Source organism: Nicrophorus vespilloides, unplaced genomic scaffold (genome assembly GCF_001412225.1).
Source record: "Nicrophorus vespilloides isolate i.1.1-1 unplaced genomic scaffold, Nicve_v1.0, whole genome shotgun sequence".
In the NCBI taxonomy this organism is placed as follows: domain Eukaryota; kingdom Metazoa; phylum Arthropoda; class Insecta; order Coleoptera; family Silphidae; genus Nicrophorus; species Nicrophorus vespilloides.
In genome coordinates, this window is record NW_017097600.1 from 64070 (window position 1) to 86852 (window position 22783).

The following is a 22783-nucleotide window of genomic DNA, read 5'->3' on the forward strand; positions in this document are numbered from 1 at the left end:
CGGTATAAACATAAATTCATTGAAAAACAGAATTTAATTAGAAACCACCTACAATGAAAAGAAAATTATTTAGTGGAAAAAAAAAATAAGAAAAACATCTCCTTTTAATTTCTAATAAGTACACAAAAAAAGGTTAATTAAGTTAAGTAGTGAGTAAAGAAAAGAAGTATAGAAAATATAATTTTATTAATAAATTTACTTTTGACTATAATACATATCAAAACTCTCCTTGTATCATTATAACAAATGCACCATTAAAAAAATGCAACAATAAATTCTCGAATTGTAGAAATAATTTTTACTAATGATATTAAAACTTAAAACGGCACGGACATTTTTCATATAATTATAACAGATTCCATCACCACAACAATCCGGTTCAGGAAGTTATTACTAAATTTTAGAATTCGAATAAACTATATTAATGTTTATTCCAAGTTCGTTACACGTATACGCTAATATTTCATTAAACAAAATATAAGTATTGGATGATTTGAAACAACCCCTGCATCGTATACTTATATTTTTGGCATTCAAGGTAACTATAGGCTTCATTTCACTTAAAATTAATTCTCGTCAAAGAAACGCAAAAAAAAATACAATCCTTTCATCATTGGCATCAAATTGCTCCATTCGTTTGTAAAATAGATAAATATCAAAGTCTTTAAACTATAAACTAATACTAATCAATGAATACCAGACGACAGTTTCGTGATGATAAATAAGAAAATAACATTATTATATAGTTGAACATGCAATCTGGTTATTTTTGATTAGATTTGGTATCACAATTTAAAAGTATTGTTTGAATTGGTTTACATATATTATTACTTAGAATCCTATATATAAATATCACTTTGTGAATGAATGTTAAGTTATAATGGATTTGTTGCCACCGCGATAGAAAGGCTCATCGGAATCCAACAGATCGTCATCAGCCGACAACAGGATGTCGTTTTCCGAATTCCTGCGTCTGTTCTTCTTGCTCACCGATCTGTACTGAATTTTTACTTTTTGCAGTAAACCGTCTTCAAAGTTGTTCCTCTTTATAAATCTCACAGGTTTCGAGCGATGCATCAAAAAGTTGTCAGTCACCCAGAACATTAAAATCTAAATACATTAACAATACATAAAACTAACTTTCAGACAATTATAATATACTTACATTTACAAAAAAGGGAATGATGAGCATTACAAAAGCCAGTTCAATTTTTGGATTATTAATTGGCGACAAAATAAAATCCTTGACACCCTCCCAGAAGTCTAGCTGCATAAATAAAGTTATGCTAGTCTTAACTATGGCCATTAAGCCAACGTAAAGGCAACATTGAGCTAACCAAGCATTCATGGACGGAGGCTTACCTTAAAAAAAATTATAATTAACAATAGATTTTACAATGCATACAAATATATATTACCATATTCTCCAAAATTAATCAATTCCCAGCCTTTTTTCCTGGACAAGTATTGAGAAAATCGAATCCCAATGAATATGATCAATAAACCCAATGATGAATCCAGCAGAAAATTAATTATATACCTAAAATAACAATTTAAATAAATAAACAGTGTATAAGATTGAAATTTAAATTAGTTACCAGGTACAAGGATCTCCAGTATATTGACCAGCCAACCATACGTTGGCTAAATGTATAGCAAGGGCACCCATGCCCTGCTTGGATGTGTCATAAAACCAAATCAACCATGACCTTCTTTCTGATCTCGGTTCACAAAAACGTTTCGCTAAAACATAATAAATATTATTAAAATTATAAATCAAGTAAGCTATGTAAGGTCAAAGTACAATGTTTGTTGCTTATCAACACATAAATTTACATATGTGCATCCTTGTTAAAATTGTTAATAAATAAATTGAGTTTAGTAAATTGCATAATGTATAATACCTATAAGGCATGTAAAAGCTAGACAGGCCAATAAGACTTGTAGAAACCATCCAAAAACATCAGTGAGAGAATCCTTGCTACAATGCAACCCTCCTTTATGATGATCAAAACTGTTCACACTTGTAGTATTCATTTCAATGTTTGAAACTTGCATACATTTTTGTAAATATGATATGATAATATAGATAATAAGACGGTGTTAGTTGTATACTGTAATTTGTTTGGCACTCATTAATACTGTCACAAACAATGTGTTTCTTTTTTCCTACGTAAAACCCGATTGCAAATGCAGGTACATTCTATTGTATTTGACAGCTGTCAGTGTCAAACGATGACGTCAGATGATAATAATCAATTATATATTAAATTGATTACTAATTGCACTTGATAATTATTTACATAAGTCTATTATCAATTTGGAAACAAAATTTGAAAATATTTTACATTTCAATATTCAAATTTATCGTATATTTGGTTGCATACTAAACGTACAAAATAAATTTAGAGAGGACGCTTCAAATTTTAAAATTAATTTATTATTGTGGATAAAGTTATTTTATACTTAATCAAGTTTGTATACTGTTATGTATATTCGTATTTTCCTTAAAAATAAATTCTATTAATATAAGAAAAGTGAGATATTTTAATGTCCTTTTGTATAATCCTGCAGATTTAAGGAAAACTTAAACCTCCTAACAATTAATTTTACTCGAAGATAGAATCAACTTATTGAGTTTTACATTTTCATTACAACTATTACTATATGTTTATACTCTAGCGCTGATCCTATATCGTTGCTACATTTTGCAAATATTTAAACTAAATTTAAAATTCAACACTTTTGGACTTAAATGAAACCAATACAAATATTGATATGTTCCAAACATTGAGAATAATCGAAAATTGAGTAATAAACACTTGAATAAGTTCTATTTGTTCGAAATAGTGCACAAAAAAGAATTTATTGGTTTATTGCAAATGCAGATCGTTCAAGTTACATGTATTACAGAAAAGTATTTAATTTTATAGACTGGGAGCGTAGCGCACTCCTGTAATTCATGCGATTGGAAGGTCGGGTTTTAGAGGATGGTTTGAGGTCGGGAGTCCTGGTGCAGGGTGTTTCCACGTCGACCAGGTGTCCACACTAAGCTCGGCGTCGATATGGGCACCCCGGAGGAGTCTGGGGTGGCCAGGTTGGCTAAGGAGAGGCGAACCGGGCCAGGGGAGAAATCCAGCAGCCAAAAGTCTCCGCGTTGTGCAGTAGTGGGATCGCGCCCGGGAGTGGAAGCCCTGTAACAGCCTGACCAATACAATCAGACCTAATCCTTTTAACACTCGCAAACCCTTTTCATAACCAAATTTTATCTACTTCAGTTATAATTTATACGAACAATTGCAATAACATTAGTTAAATTTTACTGCAGTTTATATATATGCAACTCTTTGTACATGCCTGCAGTTCTTATATAAGTTTTGTGTAAAGTAAGTTCCAATTGGATTACAATAACATAATGTAAAATTTGCTAAAGTCCATATATATGCAACTCTTTGTACATGCCTATAATTATTACATGAGTTGCTTGTTGTTACATAAGCGCATATTTTTGTTGATATATATTTTGAGTAATTTAAATACTTGTTGAAATTAGTGAGATCAAATTAAATTAATAATATTAGTTTTTATGTCAAGAAAAAAAAATAAAACAATAACATATAATTAAACAAAATGATTAGTTGCAAAGGGCTATAGGTTTTTCTGTCCCAAATTATTTTTTAAACTACTAATAATTGAAATATATATTTCATAATTATGCAATAAATTAAATAATTAAATTGATTTTATTATACAAGTATATTTAGGTGACTATAGGACACAGTTGTATTGCCTTTCTTTTTGTGTAATTAGAGTTGTATATTGACAGTTATTATTGTTTAAATAAATAAAATTTACGATCTTAGTAATATTCCCAATTAACTGGGTGTGAATAGGTAGGTATAGAGTTAGTGCAGACGTTGTAAATAATGTAAAAGGGCTCTAAGCATGAGGTAAAATGGATTTATGTTGCATTGAGTAAACGCAATAAATGCACATCAGTGTTAATATTGTAACAGAAGAGAGGAGAACGTTGAAAAATGTTAGTAGCTGATAAAACGGTAGCCAATAAAACCCCATTTTCCAGGAGCAGAGCGCAATAAAGCAATTTTTGTAGATGATATAACCGAGTCAAACACAATGTGGCATAAGAAACGTTCGAATTTGCCGTGGAAGAAGAGCACAGAAGTTTCAGTAGAATATAATTGGGGCCCGTATATTTCCAAAACAGTGTCGACACTTTTACAGCAACCTTCTTCTCTTGTAGACAAATACCGTCGGTGCTCTATGTCGTTCGCGGTAAGGGACGACCGAATTTTGCCTTCCGTTTAGTCATTCAAGCGTAACAGTTCCAATAAAATTACACAAAATCTGATTTTTCACAGTAGCAATAACCAAAAATCATCACAAATCTTCAGGTACATTTGTTGTTGCTACATTTAAGTATATTTTTAACAATCAATTTCAATCGAGATTATTAAAGCATTTGAAATTGAGATTAATTAATTATAACTCTTGAAAACGTAATTTAAATTCAATTGAGTTGGGGTGGTTGTCATAACATACGGTGGTGTAAAATGCACGGGGTGGAACGATTTCATCACCCTCGTATATTATAATATAATTGTAGGATTGGAATGTGCATATGCTACAAGGGTTGTGCCGTCTCCTCGCATATGGTTTTTGATTGAATATAGTTGGAGAGTTCATAATTGCAGTATGATGGGCATTGGGAGCAGTAGCATTGCAAATATGATGCGGCAATAAAAGAAAAGTGCCACCATAAACTGACTGGTACGGTACACGGCTTCAAAGCTGAACTAATTGGAACCAAAAGGATAAGATTCAACCGGGAAAACTATGAAAAGGACCGCCGAATTGTTGCTCTTCCCGATGTTACAATTCCTGTTCCGCTCCTAACGGATATTTATGGTCCTCATTGTGATCAGCGCGGAGATGAGCTAATAAATACACCGTTTATATGATTATTGCAGGCATAAATGCATAAAATCGGTGCACCTAAAACCCTACGGTAGTTAATTTTTGGTCACACCTAACATACACATTTCTATAACCATAAATATAGTACAAAACTAGTAGGGAACATAGATATTTATAATTATTTAATGCTCAATATGTTCTATATATTACTAGGACTTTCATAATTCTCAAATGAAATTCTAAAATTTTCGTTTTTTATTTTATATTTATAAAATATTACATTATCTTAATAAACAATAAACAAAATTAAAAGTTAATTATGTCATATTTTATATTAATATTAATATGTAATAAATATGGAATGTGGATACGAAGTACTTTTCAAAAGTAATAATATCCATAACACTAAAACTACTTATATTACACCTATTCACAAAGGCGTTACTATCGTCGGTCAATCGGACAAATGCCCGGGGCATAAAGGCTTGGGGGCCCCCACAGAGCCAAAATGAAATAATTAATTTGTTGGCGCAATTAGATTGCCTTATGAAAATGATATCGAAATTAAGGAATATTTTTATTGGTTTTGGAACTACGGTTTGGAACTACGGGTTTTGATTTAACTGAAGTGTTAAAAACTCAATTAGCCAATTTGGGTATACCTCTTCAAGATTGTAGAGGACAGTTCTATGACAATGGGGCGAACATGGTTGGTAAAAAACAAGAAGTTCAAGCAAGAATTTTGTCAGAAAATCCACATCTATGACAATGGGGCGAACATGGTTGGTAAAAAACAAAAGGAGTTCAAGCATGAATTTTGTCAGAAAATCCACATCCATTTTTTGTGCCATGTGCAGCGCATACTTTCAATTTATTATTAGGAGATATGGCTTCGACTGTTCCAATGGCAATAACCTTTTTTGGTGTAATTCAAAAGTTCTACATAACTTTTTCTAGCTCAGCTGCACGATGGAACATTGTAAAGAAACATCTAGACACTACTTTAAAGCCACTCGGTGGGAGTGTTGAATAAATACTATAAATGCTATTAGACATAATTTAGACAAATTAATGAACGCACTTATTGAATTAAGCGAAACAACAAATGATCCTAAAATAAAAAGCGAATCAATATCATTGTATAAACACGAAATTAATTTTGAATTTGGGTTTCTCTTTTGAAGGGTTTGGAAATCTTTTTAAAACACTTTACAAATGTTAGTTTTGCGGAATCAAAAGTCGAAGCTAAAAAATTATGTGAAAAATGTAATATTCTTCCAGAATTTAATAAAAAAAGTATAATTAGAAAATTTTGATTACGAAAAAAAAGATTCTTGAGTTAACGATTCTGAAATTAACTTTTATCGAGAATGCTTTTTACAAATAGTAGACCAAGATATAATGACTTATTTGGATTCCTCTATATTATACCAAATTTAAAATATGAAGAAAATGACAAATTTAAAAAGTTTTGTATCCTTCATTAAAATATGATGATGATGAATGACAACAATGGATAAATTAACGGAAATGAACTCTATGAAGAAATAAAAGTGTTTTGTAACATTTTCTGGCATATTGGTCACCATTAGAATGCCTTAAAAAAATCACCAAACAGGAAATGAATTTTAAAATTTAAGTTTAATCTTAAGAATTTTATTAACATTTCCGATAACCACTGCTGAGTACGAACGTAGTTTTTCAAAACTTAAAATAATAAAAAAAACTATTTAAGATCTACAATGACACAAGTAAGATTATCAAACCTAGCGTTGCTTTCAATAAAAAATGAATTATTTGAGGACTTAAATTTAAGTGAGATAATAGATAAATTTGCTGAAATTAAAGCAAACCTGGAATTGCAATCTTCATTTAAGGAATAAGATGAAAACCAGAAACAAAGGATTTTTAGTATTCATAGTTAATAAGATAATAGTTGTATTTGGATTATGAAATAATTCTTATAACAAATGATCAGCAAAATTTCAGTCTTTTATTGTTAGTTTTGTATATTCTAATATTTTAGTTTATTGAAGAAAGTTCACTGGTATTTTCAGATTGGCGAATTTACAATGATATTAATAGTAAAGATTATTTATTATATTATAGGTTTGTTAACTTTTCTTATATAACTAGTGTATTGAATTAAACAATATTTATAAACCAAATATTTAATTAGATCATTTAATATTTGTATTTTGATAAGTGTCTAATATTTGTTTAATTGAAAATTGACATTTGCAGCTAATATTCATAAATAGATACAATAAATATATAATGAATGACTGACACTTTAAAGAACATCCATTATAAGGCGATAAATAAGTAAAAGTTATGTGAGAGAGGAATAGGAAGGAACCTTTCACTGATGAAGTCGTAAACAGTTAACAATCCGTTACAATAACGCTGAGATTGAAAGAAGAAGAAAAAAAGAAAGGAAACAAGTCTTAAACAGTGAGTGTCCTAAGTACAATAGTCATAGAAGAGATTCTGTTCCAATTATTTATGGCACGCGTAGTCGTCCTTGCTGCTAATGCTTCCTAAAATAGTTCCTTTGGATGGAAATAATTGGTTGTTGCATTGTCGCAGCTAACTGTAGCTACCGTTTACGACCGTTTTTATTACAGTCACCCAGTTTTGATCCCGTTCTTCAATACGGAACTCGTCCTTGGCATATTTTTCGCTTTCGGTGGTCGTGTGCCTCCCCCATTGTCCAACCCCGAAAGTGTAACAAATCCAGGGAAGTGAAATGCACAAAACAAACGCTCCAGTCATGATGATTTATTACGGCTCAGAGTCAAAATATTTGTAACAACATTGTCAGTTCTGTATCATGCATGATGTCGTCCACTAAACTTTTTAGAAAGTCGAGCATTCACTTTTCAATTTCAATTTGAGTCATTGTTATTTCTGCATAGAACAGTTAGTCGAACGAAAAGCAAAAGAACGTATATTTTCAATAAAAAATAAATGTATAGTAAATAACTAACGAAAGAGTCAAATCATCACAATAACTACAAATTATTCTATAGCCTTCTTATATGTCTCTTTCTAATGTTAGAATTATGTTAGAAACTATGATGTAAATACCCAAAGAGCCACAGTTTGCCGACATCTACGGTGCTAAATGTTTAATCTTATTCAATATTTAGGCAGTTATATCATGATGAACTCTATTTATCAGCAAAGTCAATTGAATTAAACTAGTTATGTTAGCTAGTAAAAACATAAAACATACGTTGTTCATCATTGAAGAAATGATGATCTACTTAGTATATATCTTATATCGCTTATTATGTGTTGTTTGTAACGATATATTAAACGAACTAAATAAGTGGAAACATACAGGAAAGTGTTTGGTAGAATGTTCTTGGTTTATTTTTGTTTTAATATATATTCATAATAAAAAGCTGTTAATATTATATAAGATCATTATTTCTCAATATTTTGCTTAATTTTTCACTGACTTATTTACTAATGCAAAAAATCTTCCTTTCACATTTCAGTAAATCATATTTTTTCCAGTATTATCAATGTTTTGTTCAAATATCAAATTGAACATCAACATTTTTGTGAAAAGTCTATTCAGGGATTAATATTTCTCTTCAGAATCTACTAATTAATATTTTTATTATTTCATTTATTTCAAAGGTTCATTTATAGTAGAAATTTTAATTAATTTCTGAAACTTTCTGCATGTGGAAACTCACTTTACTTCAGTGTGTGAATTGGAAAACAGTTCCTGGTGTTAGTAGTAATTATAGTTGCATTTTAGTGTTGTTTATGATCACAAAATTTCCAAACTTGTGTTCAGACATGTTATTTGTGTTTTTTTGTGCAAAATTTAATAACACTTGCATGCCTTTGAATAAAAAGTCAAAGACTAAAAAGAACCATAGATATGAAAAGCAAAATTATTAAAAATCAAGACCAATTTATAGTTTTTATTTAATTTACATTAGTTTATATGGGAAAACGTGTTTCACTGTATTATCAATATTTTGTTCAAATATCAAATTGAACATCAATATTTTTGTGAAAAATCTATTCATATTTTTTTTTCAGAATCTACTAATTGCCATCAATATTGTCTCATTTATTTCAAAGGTTATTTCATTTATAATAGAAATTTGAATTAATTTCTAAAACTTTCTGCAAGTGGAAATAGATACAAATATTCAATATTTCATTCCTTATGAACATTTTTATATTAAAAAGATTATGGATCCTTCGTATAAATAAAATTATTCGAAAGAATTGATTATATGAAATTAATTTTAATTATTTATAAAATTGCGCAAAAGCCTGAAGAATTTTATTTATAAAATATTAATTTTCTATTATAGAATATTGGGAAAAAATAATCAGGAATTACGTTTAATCATAATTAAACATTCAATACTAATTATATTTTTTTATATAATTCGAAAAGTTAAAGATCAAATTTGATTTTTTTAAATTGTATAATTTCATTTTTTTTTTCGTTAAGTATTCATACTAAATTAAATAACTGTTCATTTTTAGATTGAATAAGAACAGATGTACAAAAATATGGTATTAATATTCATCATACTTAATTTTAAGTAATTCTTGAAATCAAACCATACGTTTTCTTTATTTGTATGAATCGTATGGAATAAACACACTCGTTGGGTGGCATGTATCCGCACCAGCATTTTACATTTGAAAATGCCGCAAATTTTCAACAATTCTTCGAAGATTTCTAAAGATTAGCTTGTCAACATATTGGTCACAGTGTCGACATATTTTGGAAATACACGTATCTATTTCTATGGTCCCTTTGTGCAAGAGGATAAGGGCTTTGTGCAACGAACGCCTGTCGGGCTTCCAGTCAAAATATTGAATAAGATACGTTCTGGGACCAACATAATTGGCTCCTAACAGAAATCAATTATGTATGCTGAACATGATAGACATAAATATAAACAGAATATTTAACATTAACTTCTTCAGTACTCTAAATCATTTATCTATTGAAGTTATAGGAAAAATTGAAAAAATATTTAATTTTATATTTTTTAAAGTTAGTTTTATAAAATTTTATTGTTCTGACTTGTAAGTCTGTTATACTAAATTTATTTTTGTTTTTAAGTAGATAAAAGGGTTTAAGTCATAACTTCGTTACTTAAATATGATTTACTCGATAAAATCTATGATTAAATGCGTAAAAATATGTAAGTAAAGTTTCTGATTGAAAGGTATGAGAGTTTTTTTTTTCAATCTTATTTTACATCCTGTCTATGTATTTTGAAAATATACGCCTTTATTTCTTAAAGCATTGTTCGGCTGGAACAAATCCTTGTGTTTGGAACGCCTACCGGTTTTTCAGTCAAAACATTAAAAGGAGAACGAAACGTAGACGAACATAATTGATATATCCGTGGAAGGTTTTTCTTTTCAATTACAAGAAATTATAGCATTGGACCGTATTTGTTATGTATAAACATGAAATTTCGATTAGGTACACAACATGTTTGAAAATCCCTACCGAAAATATATCACTTTATCTTATTCATACGTATATGAATAAAATAAATAAGATAATCGTACAAATTTATAAGAATTTCTTGGTTTTTATAGATTTTAATTAATCCTCAGATAAATAGTTATCTTTATTAATTTTATTGGTAAAACAGTGACAATAGAAAGAGTTTATTTTATTCATCCGTATATGAATAAAGAAAAGAAGGAAATAATATAAAGTAGTTTCGATCAAATATTTAAGCAAATTTATAAGAATTTCGTGGTTTATTATAAAGAAGATTAAGATTTTAAAAGAGTTGTAACTAATTTACAGATAAAGAATTATTTTTATTAATTTTATTGATAAAATTATGATTATACAAAGTCTTTATTTTATTTATCTGTATATGAACAAAGTAGACAAGAAAATCATATACAGTTTCGATCATTTTTAAGCAAATTTATAAGAGTTTCATGTTTTGTTTTAAAGAAGATTAAGATTTTAATATAGTAGAAACTGCGGATTATCTTTATTAATTGTATTGGTGAAACAGTGATAATAGAAAGAGTTTATTTTATTCATCCGTATATGAATAAAGAAAACAAGAAAATAATATGTAGTAGTTTCGATCAAATATTTAAGCAAATTTATAAGAATTTCGTGTTTTATTATAAAGAAGATTAAGATTTTAAAAGAGTTGTAACTAATTTACAGATAAAGAATTATTTTTATTAATTTTATTGATAAAATTATGATTATACAAAGACTTTATTTTATTTATCTGTATATGAACAAAGTTGACAAGAAAATCATATGCAGTTTCGATCATTTTTACGCAAATTTATAAGAGTTTTATGTTTTGTTTTAAAGAAGATTAAGATTTTAATATAGTATAAACTGCGGATTATCTTTGTAAATTTTATTGATTAATTTATGAAAATACGAAGACTTTATTTTATTCATCCGTATATGAATTTAACTAAATTTATAAGAGTTTCATGATTTATTATAAAGAAGATTAAGATTTTAATAGAGTTGAAACTAATCCGAAAATAAAGAATAATTTTTACTAATAATTTGAACAATCAAATTATGATAAATCAAAGATTAAAATATTATTATTTATTATTAAATTTTACAAAAAAGAGATACAAATTTTTTTTGGTCTAATTTGAGTTAAATTTCCGTCTAGTATTGCGATTGTAATAATTGAAATCTGTTAAAATATACTTTTTATGTATAATGAATTCAATAAGATAATCTTGTTGTTGATGAATAGATGACTAAATATTTAGATGTAATGTTTTGGGTAGATCAATTAAATGTGCCTTAAGACCACCATGTTTACTAGATTGACAGACTGTCGTGTTTTATTGTGCAGTCCTTTATAAGTTAATGTTGTTTTTGCTAGCAGGTGTGGCGATTCCATTCACACTAAAGAGGGATTACGCTGTCAACATAGAGAAACACGTCCTAAGCCGATTATATATTTAATCCCTTTAACTACCAGAGGGGGGTCCCGGTGCTAAAGCTTATGCTTTCCTTATCCGCCTCCTCTTTTCCATTACAACTTTTGACAATAATTATTTAAAAAGTTGATATTCGCATATTTCTAAGAAAAAAAAAAATGCATTGCATTAATAAAAATGTATAAATATTTCAGAATAAGAACATTTATAAGAGTGATTTTACTGAAAAAATATGGTAGAAACTTGCATCAAATTTAAGAATAAGTATATCATTTATATTATATATATTCTTATACATGTTTTAATTTCGTCTTGTCTTTTTGCAAGTATAACTGAATCAAAGGTAGAAATTGATACTGTTGAGTTTCCCGTCTTCATTACATTTTGTACTGTAAACAAATTTACTTTTTGTTCTTCTATAGAAAGATTGTAAATATAATCTAAGCACTTTTTAATATTTTGTTTCTTCTAATAACGATCGTTTTGCTTTGGTAGGATCGTAAAAAATATGTTCAGAAAATTTCCAGAAATCTGTAGCAAACCGAAAGAAAAAGAAGGGAAAAAAGGGGGGTCCATCGGTCTTTGGTCTTGCTCAATATGACCACACTAAAATCACGTCGCCTGTAAAAGAGATCAATAAAATCGGTAAAGGACAGAGAGTTTTTCCTAATTTCGGTGCAATGCGGTGTAATAAAATAATAAGCGGTGCCGTAATAAAATCTTTAGAATTTAAATCGTCGCAATGACATTGAGCGAGATTCATTTTGCCAAAGTGAACGACAAAAAAAAAAGTAGAAATATATATATTGCCAGTGTTTTATGGTTATGTTATAAACTCGAAAATGTACACATTTTTAAAGGCGCTGCGGTAATACTCTCCTTTTATTTTTTTAACTCGTATTCCCTCCATTTTTTTTACTTTACACCATGGTAAAATCATTATGATTTTTTTGTACAGTTTATAAATTTTTTTTATTGGTAATTTTGTGTAATATTTGTGCGTTTCCTCAATTGTATACAACTTTTCGGAGAAATGTTATCTTGACTTTACACCATTTTTACATAATAAAAACCTTATGAAATAACAGCATCAATTATGCATTTGAAATTAAAAAATGTATACAATTAATTGATACAATTGGCAATCATCAAGATGAAAAACTTACCATAATTCCACGATACTTTACTCGCACATTGAGTCACCGACTTTTTGTGTACTTGTGAAATTTAGTCTGATAAGTGATACTTGATGATGGATATTTGAGTTTTAAAAACACTTGACCAGATATTATTATAACTTTGCTGAATTGTTCAAAACATAGAATGAGAAGATGTGTCTTTTTCTGTAATTTGTTTGAAAAATAGGATTTACAAATGAAGAAACACTGGAATTCCTCGTTTGTGCATATTTTGTAAATTCCGCCCAAAAAATGATATTGTCACCTTGTTATATAAATTTATTGGTCTTTTCAGTTAGTATTATTATTATCGATTTGCATATTGTTGAGCCCTTTTCCAAATATGACTGCAATAAGTGTTGACTTTACATTTGGAACAGTAAAAGTACCTAACTTTGGGCAATTGCGTACATTATAAATTATTTCGAGTTAATTCCAGGTTAATAACTTTAGGGCATTGGGACTAAAGTCAGGGAAGTGCCTTTGCGTTTTGCCGTCGTGCATTGTCCGAAAGAAAAAAAAAGGGGTTGCGCATTTCACGTTGCATCATTTACGACATCCCCCCAAATCGGTCAACGTTTTTGGTCCCCTTCACCAAAAACGTCGGAAGAGTTACGGCGTTTTGTGCAATCGATTTTATGATTGACCCTTTTCGTATTGCGCCAACTATGATGTAAATATGACATAACTATATTGCTCAACAAGAAAAACCCCTTTTCCCGAAATAGATTTTTACCATCTTCGTCGCCCCCGTATACTTCAGCCACAATAAATTGCCCCTTTATTGCGTTTACGTTGACGTAACGTTTTGCAAATTTCCAACGCAATAGCGAACTATATTGGACAAAACTCGTCTGTGAAAAGGATGCAGAAATTTGCATTCCTTTCAGAGACGAACTGAAAGCATATTGTTATTCAATTCGTAAAATTGAATTGTTGTACTTAACCAGTTAACGGTATTAAACATTCCGACAATTTCAACTTAATTTTTCAGTTGAAAAATTCAGAATGCAGCAAAAAGAAATTTTGTATTTATTTCTGATTATTCTATATATAAAGTGAATTTTAATATAATCATTGAAATTTTAAATCTCTTTAATATTGTAATGCAATAATATATAAGAGCGCAAAATACATGAAAAATATGATAAATTGCAGTAAAAAATCAAAAAGAAGACCAATAAAAATACCATAATTCCTCATTAAATTATCTGTTTTTTTTTTAATTAAGTAAAATTTCATTTTCTAATTTATAAGTTAATTACGCAAAATACTTTAATACTACGAAAATGACTATTATCTAATTATATTCTATGTAATTTATTCTTTAATATTCCATTTTCAATGTATATTTCATTAGCTTTTGAGTAATTAAATAAATTATTATACTAAGGAAATATTTTTCTAATCTCAACACTTAATTGATTAATTAATTAATTGATTATTTATGTTTATGATATAAACTGTGTAAATTCTCTACTTTTACGTAATAATTATTGTTAAATCTATTTGTATTCTCAAAAGCTTTTATTGTTATTTAAGTACTAATTAGGGAATTCCACAAATTTGCCTGGAATTTAGGTAAAATATACCCGATACAGGGAATCGAGACTCGAGAAATTTCAAAATTGAAAATGACACTAAAAAATATGCACTTGAAATTGGTAATGATAACTCTGAAATATTTTCATGCAATAGTGAACGGAAGCTGGAGAACTTTAAATTTTTCACATGAACTTAATGTAGCCTTAATGGAAATGCAAAATATTCAATTTTCTACGAAATGGGATCAATATAAAGTAGTAAAAATAGGAAGTTAAGAAACTGGAAAGAAAACCATCTTCTATAATTCACTCTTCTCCATAATACCAACAAGTACTGAATGTGAGAGGACATCTTTCTTAGTAGGAAATTTTACTACAAAATAAAGAAATAAGCTTTTAGCAAATTATATTATATTAACACTTATAGTATTTAGAGTCTAAATATCAAAAAGAGAGTAAATATTTTATGGTTGATTTAAAATATGTTTATTGATGAGTTTAAAGCATAGTAAAATATTGATGTTTACTGATATTGTAAACATGTAATAAAAACATAATTATTCATGTACAAAAAGAGCAAAATGTTCACAAGTTTATATTTGTCTATAATTATAAAAAAATATTCAATGATAATTAATGATCTAAATATAAATTTATAAGTGTACAAAATGTGAGAAATAACAAAAAAAAGGTAATTATAAATACAATAGTATTATGTAATGGAATAATTCGTCAGGGTGAAAATATATGAAGATAAAGTGTGACTGGGAATATATCTTATTGCAATCTGATGATATGATCAATAACATGGATAGATTCACGATTTAACGCTTAACATACGAATTACCCAGGGGCTTTACACGCTTAAACCCTTATAAACTATTAGCTCTGGTGTTGGATGTATTCGTAGCTACAATTAATTCCGTGGGGTGAGTCTCCTCGCCAATTCATCATTGTGTTCGACCCCCTTGAAATGATAAAACATTTATCTGCATTACATTCACTAAAGATTCATCCTACAAATCACATTCAATCTCAACATCTGTTTTAATCTACTCTTCTCCATATATTTTTTATCATCTATATTAACAATCGCGTCAGATGTTTAAGTAGTTCAACGAATTATTTGTTTCATTTAATATTTCATAATATTTAAAGAAATCTAAAAATTTATTAATAATACATACAGTGGGACCTCGCTTTATGAATTTAATCCTTTCCAAAATTTCCGGATTATTATTCGTATAGTGAAACATACTCAAAAATACTCATAATATGTGTTCACAAGTTTTAAAAATGATGTAGTAGACGCGCATTCATCGTCAAATCGTTCTTAAAATTCATTTTGCTCGTTAAGCTAAATGCTCGTTATGCACTGTACTTGGAATTCAAAACGGTTCTTCTGATTAACAATGTTACATTTTTAAGAAGAGAAAAACTTTTACATGCAATAAATACATTCTTTCTAATAATAATAAAGTTAAAAATCGTTTAAAAATCATTAACAATCTATATAAAAATATAAATTTTTAATTGATTCAACATAAAAACTATTTTTTGTTGGAATTTTATATTTTTTTCCTCCTCCTTTTAAAAATAGAAATATAAAATATCAGGTAAAGATTACGTTTTTATTTATTCTCTGTACTAATTTTTGTTTCTTCTTCTACCTGAATGTTTATTATTTTATAACAGAATTGCATATATTTCTTATCAATAAACCATAAATTACAAAATTTTATTATTTCATCAGAAATTACTGTGATTTCTAACAAATTTTCAGCAATACTTTGCGGGTTTAAAACTAAACAAATCGAAGAACTAAATAAATACAAAACATGAAGCGAAAAAGGCGATCATAGAAAATAATTTTCTGTACTAAATTTTATTAAATTTAATTTTATGTTGCTAAATTTCAATTTAGTTTGTTTTGAAATTTTTCAAATTAATTATTTACATAAACAAAATTGCGTTATATGTACGAAAATCACTATACTTTTGTCAAATATATTTTATTGCAGTTGCTTTTTCCACTAATACTGCAGTATTATAAAACCATTTATTTTTTCCTGCGATGACCCAATATTGCTGCAGCTCACCATAAAAATGCAATTTTACCTTATTTTTTCGCAACCGTAAAAAAAACATGCAATTTTCGGTCACTCGAAATCTTCAACTGTAAAAAAAACATAAATAAACTACGAAAGTTAAAAAGTTTACGACAAGTCGAGAAAAAAATGTCAAAATTAAGCAATAAACTAAATACATGTACAATAAAAAAAAACATTTGCATTTTTACAATTTGATTATCGATTTTTCAGTATTACACAAACGTTGTGTAATAAAAAATAGCGCAACGAAAAAAAAAAAAGATGCAAATTTTTTGTGACTGAACTGTAAAAAAATGTTATTTGCAGCAATAAACTATTTGAATGACTGCCGCTTTTTTCTTCCTAGTAAAAGTTAAAAGCTTCTGCTCGAATATTGCATGGCAATAGGTCATATTACACAATAAAAAGAAGCTACAGACTACGCAAAAAAATTGCATGTTTTTTTCGCAAAACTTAAATAGGTAAGAACCGTTTTTTTAAAAAGAAGAAAAAGCAGGTATGAAATGTTGATTTTTACTTGCGTCAACAAAGAATGCTCATAAAAAAGTGAATTGCACGTTTGACTTTACATAATATCTGTTTTTTAAATTTTAAAGTTGGATTTTAAACAAGTCAGCTGTAAAAGGCGGACTTTTAGTTTAGGTTTGAACCATCACATAATACTTGAATTCTTTTTATAAACGCGGCAATACGTATCATTCGTAAATAAAGTGTCGTAAATAAGCATGTTTTCCTTATTTCTACCTTATAATTGCAGATGTAGATTTATTTCCTGATGTAGATTTTTTTAATGCAAAAATTTAACACTTTTTTTTATATATAATTATTATGATCAACTTTGATTCCCATTACAAATTTATTACAATTATTATAAACACAAGCAAATTTGTAACAGATAAATAAATTTATTATTCACAATCTAAATATTCACAAAAATATTATCTTCACTAACTTTACTTTTCTTCACAAATTTCTGTTAAATAATAGGTATGAGTATCTAAATTGTTGATAATTTAGTGATTATTTTAATAAGAATATGATTAATTTGTGGGTTTTATTATTATTTTTTTAGTATGAAGTTAATTTGAGTATTTAGTATTTGCTTGCTTATCAAGAAAAATGGGTATTTCGCATAACGAGCGTAAGAAAAATGACTCGTTTAACGAGCGACGTTTTGCATAATGAGTAACGATGAGAAGAGAAGTCCCGGATTGTGCGCTTGTTACATCATATTATGTGTATTTTCGAATATGTTTCACTATACGAGTAAAAATCCGAAAATTTTGGAACTGATTAAACTCGTTAAGCGAGGTTCTACTGTACTTGTTTTAGTTCTTTGTAATTTTACTTTTACATTATATTAATGATTTTGAAATAAATAATTATTATTACATAAATTATTAAAAACACAGAAATGTACTATGTTTTTAATAATTTATGTAAGTAAGTAAGAAAATAATGTGACAAAATAAATCGGTTTGGTATAAATATTATCTTTATATTGTATGAAATTGATGCGATTCACAAATGCAATAGAATGGACGTAACGCCGCGTTTCGTTCCAATCGTAATGAAGTGTGCGTAAATATTGATATTCATAGATAGGAAAATATTTAGTTCGTATCACAGACTTGGGCAGATATAGAAATCGAATGCTCGCCCCCCTTGTAATCGGTCGGATTCATTTATTTGTGCGCTAATAGGTCGGATCTGACAAATAGGTTGTATAGTAGATTTACGAGCATTAGCATTGTGTTGAGCTGCGATATTAAATGGGGCAATAACGGGGAAACCACAAAGCAAACAATTAAAGTTGAATGCGTGGGTGGAAAAGCTAATTGAATGCGTCTGACCAGCGGTCAGATAAACTTGACAATAAAGACAGATGTACGGATTTTCGGGCTTACGCACACATTTCATTCCATTCGATTAAAGCCAAATTAATCTTCCTCCCTCCTTTTGCACCAATCTGATTTTGTAATGTTTCGTTATGCATAGAAATTCTCGATAAGTTGACCATTTAGCTAGCATCTAAACACAAACTGAACACCCTATAACGAATCAATTAGGTGCACACTGTCTGTCCGACCGAAATGTTACCCCAAACTGACCAAAGATGTGGTTTTGTCGGAGCTTTGTTGTGCCCGACGGGAAGAACTAGATTCATTATTCGTTACACTAAATGGTAAAGAGAGGTTAACTAACTTAAAAACGTCCGTCATGTATTTATTGCTTGTATAAATCCGATCACTTACCGAGAATCTCTAACCCTGACACTATTCCCTCATCTTCTTTTTTTTTGCTTCTTCTCTGCTGGTAAAAATCGCCATCACAAGGGATTGCCGTGTCTGGCGAATAACCGCTTTTGGCGTGGATTTTTATTAACCGCCCTTGACACAAAAAAAACTGCACAGTTTATTTTTTAAATTTTGTTTTTTAGCAAAAAAGTTCAAATAAAACGATAAAAAGTTTGTTAAAAAACAGACATTATTGTGTTGGTTTTTCGGATCGAAGGGCTTAGTTTATTTCGGTTTTACGGCTTGGCGGCTCTTCCACTTTGAAATCTTCACAGGAAACGATTATGGCACTATTTAATGTCATTTTTTAACAATTTACTTTTAAAAAGAGGCACACCAAAAAGAACTGTCCGTTTTTTATATGACTTCGTCCATAATCGGTTTATGGAAAAAAAAACTATATTTTTCTGTCGTAAAAACATAAACATTATTCCCAAAATTAAAGAAATACGCTAAAACATGAAATTCCATTTTAAATTGTTCTATTGCTAAATATTGTTGTTTGTTTACTTGTTATTACTTTCAAAGAATAAGAAAGACTTACATAGTTTGTATTCATTGTATTTATTTAACGAATAATTGTTAACATTACAAATTGAAAAACATTTTTATTTGGAGATAATAAAGATTTACTCAAGTGCTGTAAAAGTTAATCCCAGTTTAGTACATTCTGAGGTGCACACTTTATATTTAGTAAATTTTTTGATGTAGTATTTTTTAATAAATAATGATATTTTCCATAATTAATAAATAATTTACGGAATAAACATAGATTTATATAAGAATATAATAGTTTCAAATAAAACAGATCTAACTTTATTATTTTGGTTCATTTTAAACTTAAAAATGAATTTTTAATTGTAAAAAAACTATTGCATACGAGCTTCAAATAAAATATTTATTGGCCTGAAATAAATTTAAAATAAATATCTAATGCAATTTTATAACAGAAAAAGAGATTTAGTTCAGATTAGTTCATAATCAACACGGTTCATTGCCCGTACAAGAATTGTGGATTCTAAGGAACAGAAATATCTTACGTAAATCCAACAATTCATGTTATTTTTCTTACTTTTTTTTGGGAGAGGTTTCATATTTTTTGGGGACTTCATAAACACAGAATTGCAACATTTTTTACGGCTGCCCTTATTTTTTTTTTGTGCAACATCATAAACATCAAAAGGTGCGACGTTTTGCTCATAGGAAAAAGTGCGGTCATTTTTTACGTATTTTTTTTTTATTGGGCCTCTATAGCTTATGCAAGACTATGCAAAATTGTATCGGCAACAGAAAAAAAAGGAACAAAAAATTACGAAAATTTTGAAGGTACACGTAAGTTTTACAGCTCAGCTGTTTAACTTTCTAAGTTACTGGTGGTAGTTTTGTTCGGATTCGAACATTTTCCATTTGAAAACGTTTAATTTATTAATATTATAATTTTATCATAAATTACTTTATAGTTAGTAGATGTTATTCATAAAATAAGTATGATTACATTTACTTAATTTTCTTTATTAAAAACTTGACGGATAGAAAACTAATGGTCAGTAGTCATTTTGTAATGATTATTAAAGAATTATTAATAAATATTTATGTACTTTTATTATATATATCTTTTTGTTGATTATGACAGTTGCAATAAATATTATTATATAAAATGTTATTTTTGAAAATTCACACCTGTATTGATCAAAATATGTATATAAAATATTTTTCTTATATATTTCATATATATGAGGTGTTGAAGATTCTTTCTGTACATATTTTTCAATTATTTTATGGATTTTTTGAATAAATAAACATAAAAATCATTATTTATGAGAGTGTAACCGCAAATTTTATTTGCAATGTTTGGATTTATACAAAAGAAATATTTGTATTAATAGATGTCACAAAATAACAAAAAGTACAATATTTAGTTATAAAAAAATCAGTTCTGTTCATAGTCATTAAGATTATATTTTAATCTAATTGAAATGTAATTCATTCAAAAATTGAATAATACTAAAACTCTTCTATATATATAAATATGTGTATTTATGGTTTTAATTGTTTTTTTTTTAAATGTTGTTTAAATTCAGGAATAAAAGTAAATAAGTTAGTTAGTTACATAAAAATAAAATATATTTTATAAAATATCTATATACATTTGTACAACTTTAAAGCTAAATAAATAAATATCATTTTTTCTCTTTTTTTAAAACAGTGACTAATAAGTACTCAAACCAGACATAAATAATCATATTATTTACATAAATTGTAAGGTTGGAAGAGTTTTGGCATTTTTCTTTCGACTTTATGAACGAGTTTCGTTGATGGCACTAAGAGACTTTCGGAATAAGGACTGATAGTTGAAGATTCAGAGTGCGACGGCGATTCCACTTTGTAGGGGATGTCCAGGTTGATTTGAAAAGCTTGAGGAAGGTGCTGCAGATGTGTCAGATGTGAAGATGAGTTTAACGTTGAAAGTGGCAACGGCAGAGGCATCTGGTGATGTGCGAACGTCGGTGTCATATGATGATAAGGATGGTAGAACGGCGTATACGGAGGTAACACGCTCGGCATCGGCATCGTGTTGTGTACTCTCGATTGCAGGAAGGGCTCGTTGCAGACCAACGGTGCGTACGGCCACGGATAGACGACCCTGGTGCGTTTATCCTTCATCCTTCTGTTTTGAAACCAAACCTTTAAATAAAGAGAAAGAGAAATTAGTTTTGGTTTGCCTTCGCGATTTTTAGCGAGTCGTTAAATCCCGTTTATTGCAAGAAGCGCGGTGCGTTTGAAGAACGCGCCTTAAAAGCTTTTTTCATTGACGTGTTAACTGGATAAGACGCTAAGGAGTACAACAATTACCTTAATTTTGCTTTCGTGAAGTCCCAGCATATCCGCAAGTTCCTTGCGCTTCTGCCGTGTTACGTAGTTGTCTCTATTGTATTCCTTCTCCAAGTTTGCTAGTTGATCTGGCGAGTATTGGGTGCGGTATCGTCTTGGAGGTTCGGTGATGGTGCCTTGGCTGTTGTTGCTTTCCGGTGAGGAAGTGTTATATTCTGAAGTAAACAAACAGTATTCTGTTAAGTAATTGTTTCCTGTCTAGTCTAGACTGATATAAGTGCATATCGAACATGTGTTGTGCGTTACAGTCTTAAGTGGTTTCTTGATACATACCTAAATACGATTGACCCTCAGGAGTCAGCGGTGGACTCAATTGCAGACCTTGCAAATGAGCGATGGCGATCGGCTTGATTTCGTTGCAACTTGGTAAATCCATTTTCTTGTTTATTGAGCACTGTGTTTATTAAAACGGGAACAATTAACAATTCACAATTTTTGTAATCCAATAGAGTTTCTTGCAGTTGTTGATGTTGTTGCTGAGCTGGCTTGGAACACACTGTTCTCAACGCTTCAGGAGTAGAGATGAGATTGATGCTCATCCCACCAGAGACGAGCCTATTTATACCCTGATCTCTCCCTCCCCAACTCCTAACAATTGTACTTTATGCTATTCATGACTGAACCATAAACCGATTTTTTTTTCACTTAACACTACCTGCAAGTACCTTTAGAGTATTAACTTAATATTATTGACTTTCATAAACTTTACTATCATATATATTGAAATCACAGTTCTTTATTTACTATATTAAAATAATTTACTATATTAAAATAAAATTGCTATTGCATTATTTTCTATTACAAATCAAAAATTAAATCCAATTATATTGGCGACGCAATTGTTTTTAGAATATTAACACTTAACTGCA

The 22783-nt window shown here is 28.9% G+C and overlaps 2 protein-coding genes across 2 annotated transcripts; both read right to left on the reverse strand.

Moving 5' to 3' along the window:
- Positions 1 to 204: 204 nt before the first annotated feature.
- LOC108560517 (store-operated calcium entry regulator STIMATE-like) lies at positions 205 to 2201 on the reverse strand. Its single transcript, XM_017918090.1, has 5 exons — positions 1905 to 2201; positions 1599 to 1743; positions 1419 to 1540; positions 1166 to 1362; positions 205 to 1110 (listed from the first exon to the last, which is right to left on the reverse strand). The coding sequence occupies exons 1-5, from the start codon at positions 2056 to 2058 to the stop codon at positions 871 to 873; spliced, it is 858 nt and encodes a 285-aa protein (XP_017773579.1). The 5' UTR covers positions 2059 to 2201; the 3' UTR covers positions 205 to 870.
- A 19018-nt stretch (positions 2202 to 21219) lies between these two features.
- On the reverse strand, positions 21220 to 22572 carry LOC108560523 (segmentation protein even-skipped-like). The gene is made up of 3 exons (XM_017918097.1): positions 22188 to 22572; positions 21876 to 22069; positions 21220 to 21707 (listed from the first exon to the last, which is right to left on the reverse strand). The coding sequence occupies exons 1-3, from the start codon at positions 22288 to 22290 to the stop codon at positions 21267 to 21269; spliced, it is 738 nt and encodes a 245-aa protein (XP_017773586.1). The 5' UTR covers positions 22291 to 22572; the 3' UTR covers positions 21220 to 21266.
- Between the last annotated feature and the right edge of the window lie 211 nt (positions 22573 to 22783).

Bases quoted from the DNA above. Each gene is read 5' to 3' on its own strand.
- LOC108560517 (XM_017918090.1), bottom strand. From the start codon at position 2,058: ATGCAAGTTTCAAACATTGAAATGAATACTACAAGTGTGAACAGTTTT. The intron at 1,744-1,904 runs GTATTATACATT...ATTATGTTTTAG, and splicing joins AGCTTTTACATGCCTTATAG to CGAAACGTTTTTGTGAACCG. The intron at 1,111-1,165 runs GTAAGTATATTA...TAATGTATTTAG, and splicing joins TCATTCCCTTTTTTGTAAAT to ATTTTAATGTTCTGGGTGAC.
- LOC108560523 (XM_017918097.1), bottom strand. From the start codon at position 22,290: ATGGATTTACCAAGTTGCAACGAAATCAAGCCGATCGCCATCGCTCAT. The intron at 22,070-22,187 runs GTATGTATCAAG...TGTTTACTTCAG, and splicing joins TGAGGGTCAATCGTATTTAG to AATATAACACTTCCTCACCG. The intron at 21,708-21,875 runs GTAATTGTTGTA...CTTTATTTAAAG, and splicing joins TTCACGAAAGCAAAATTAAG to GTTTGGTTTCAAAACAGAAG.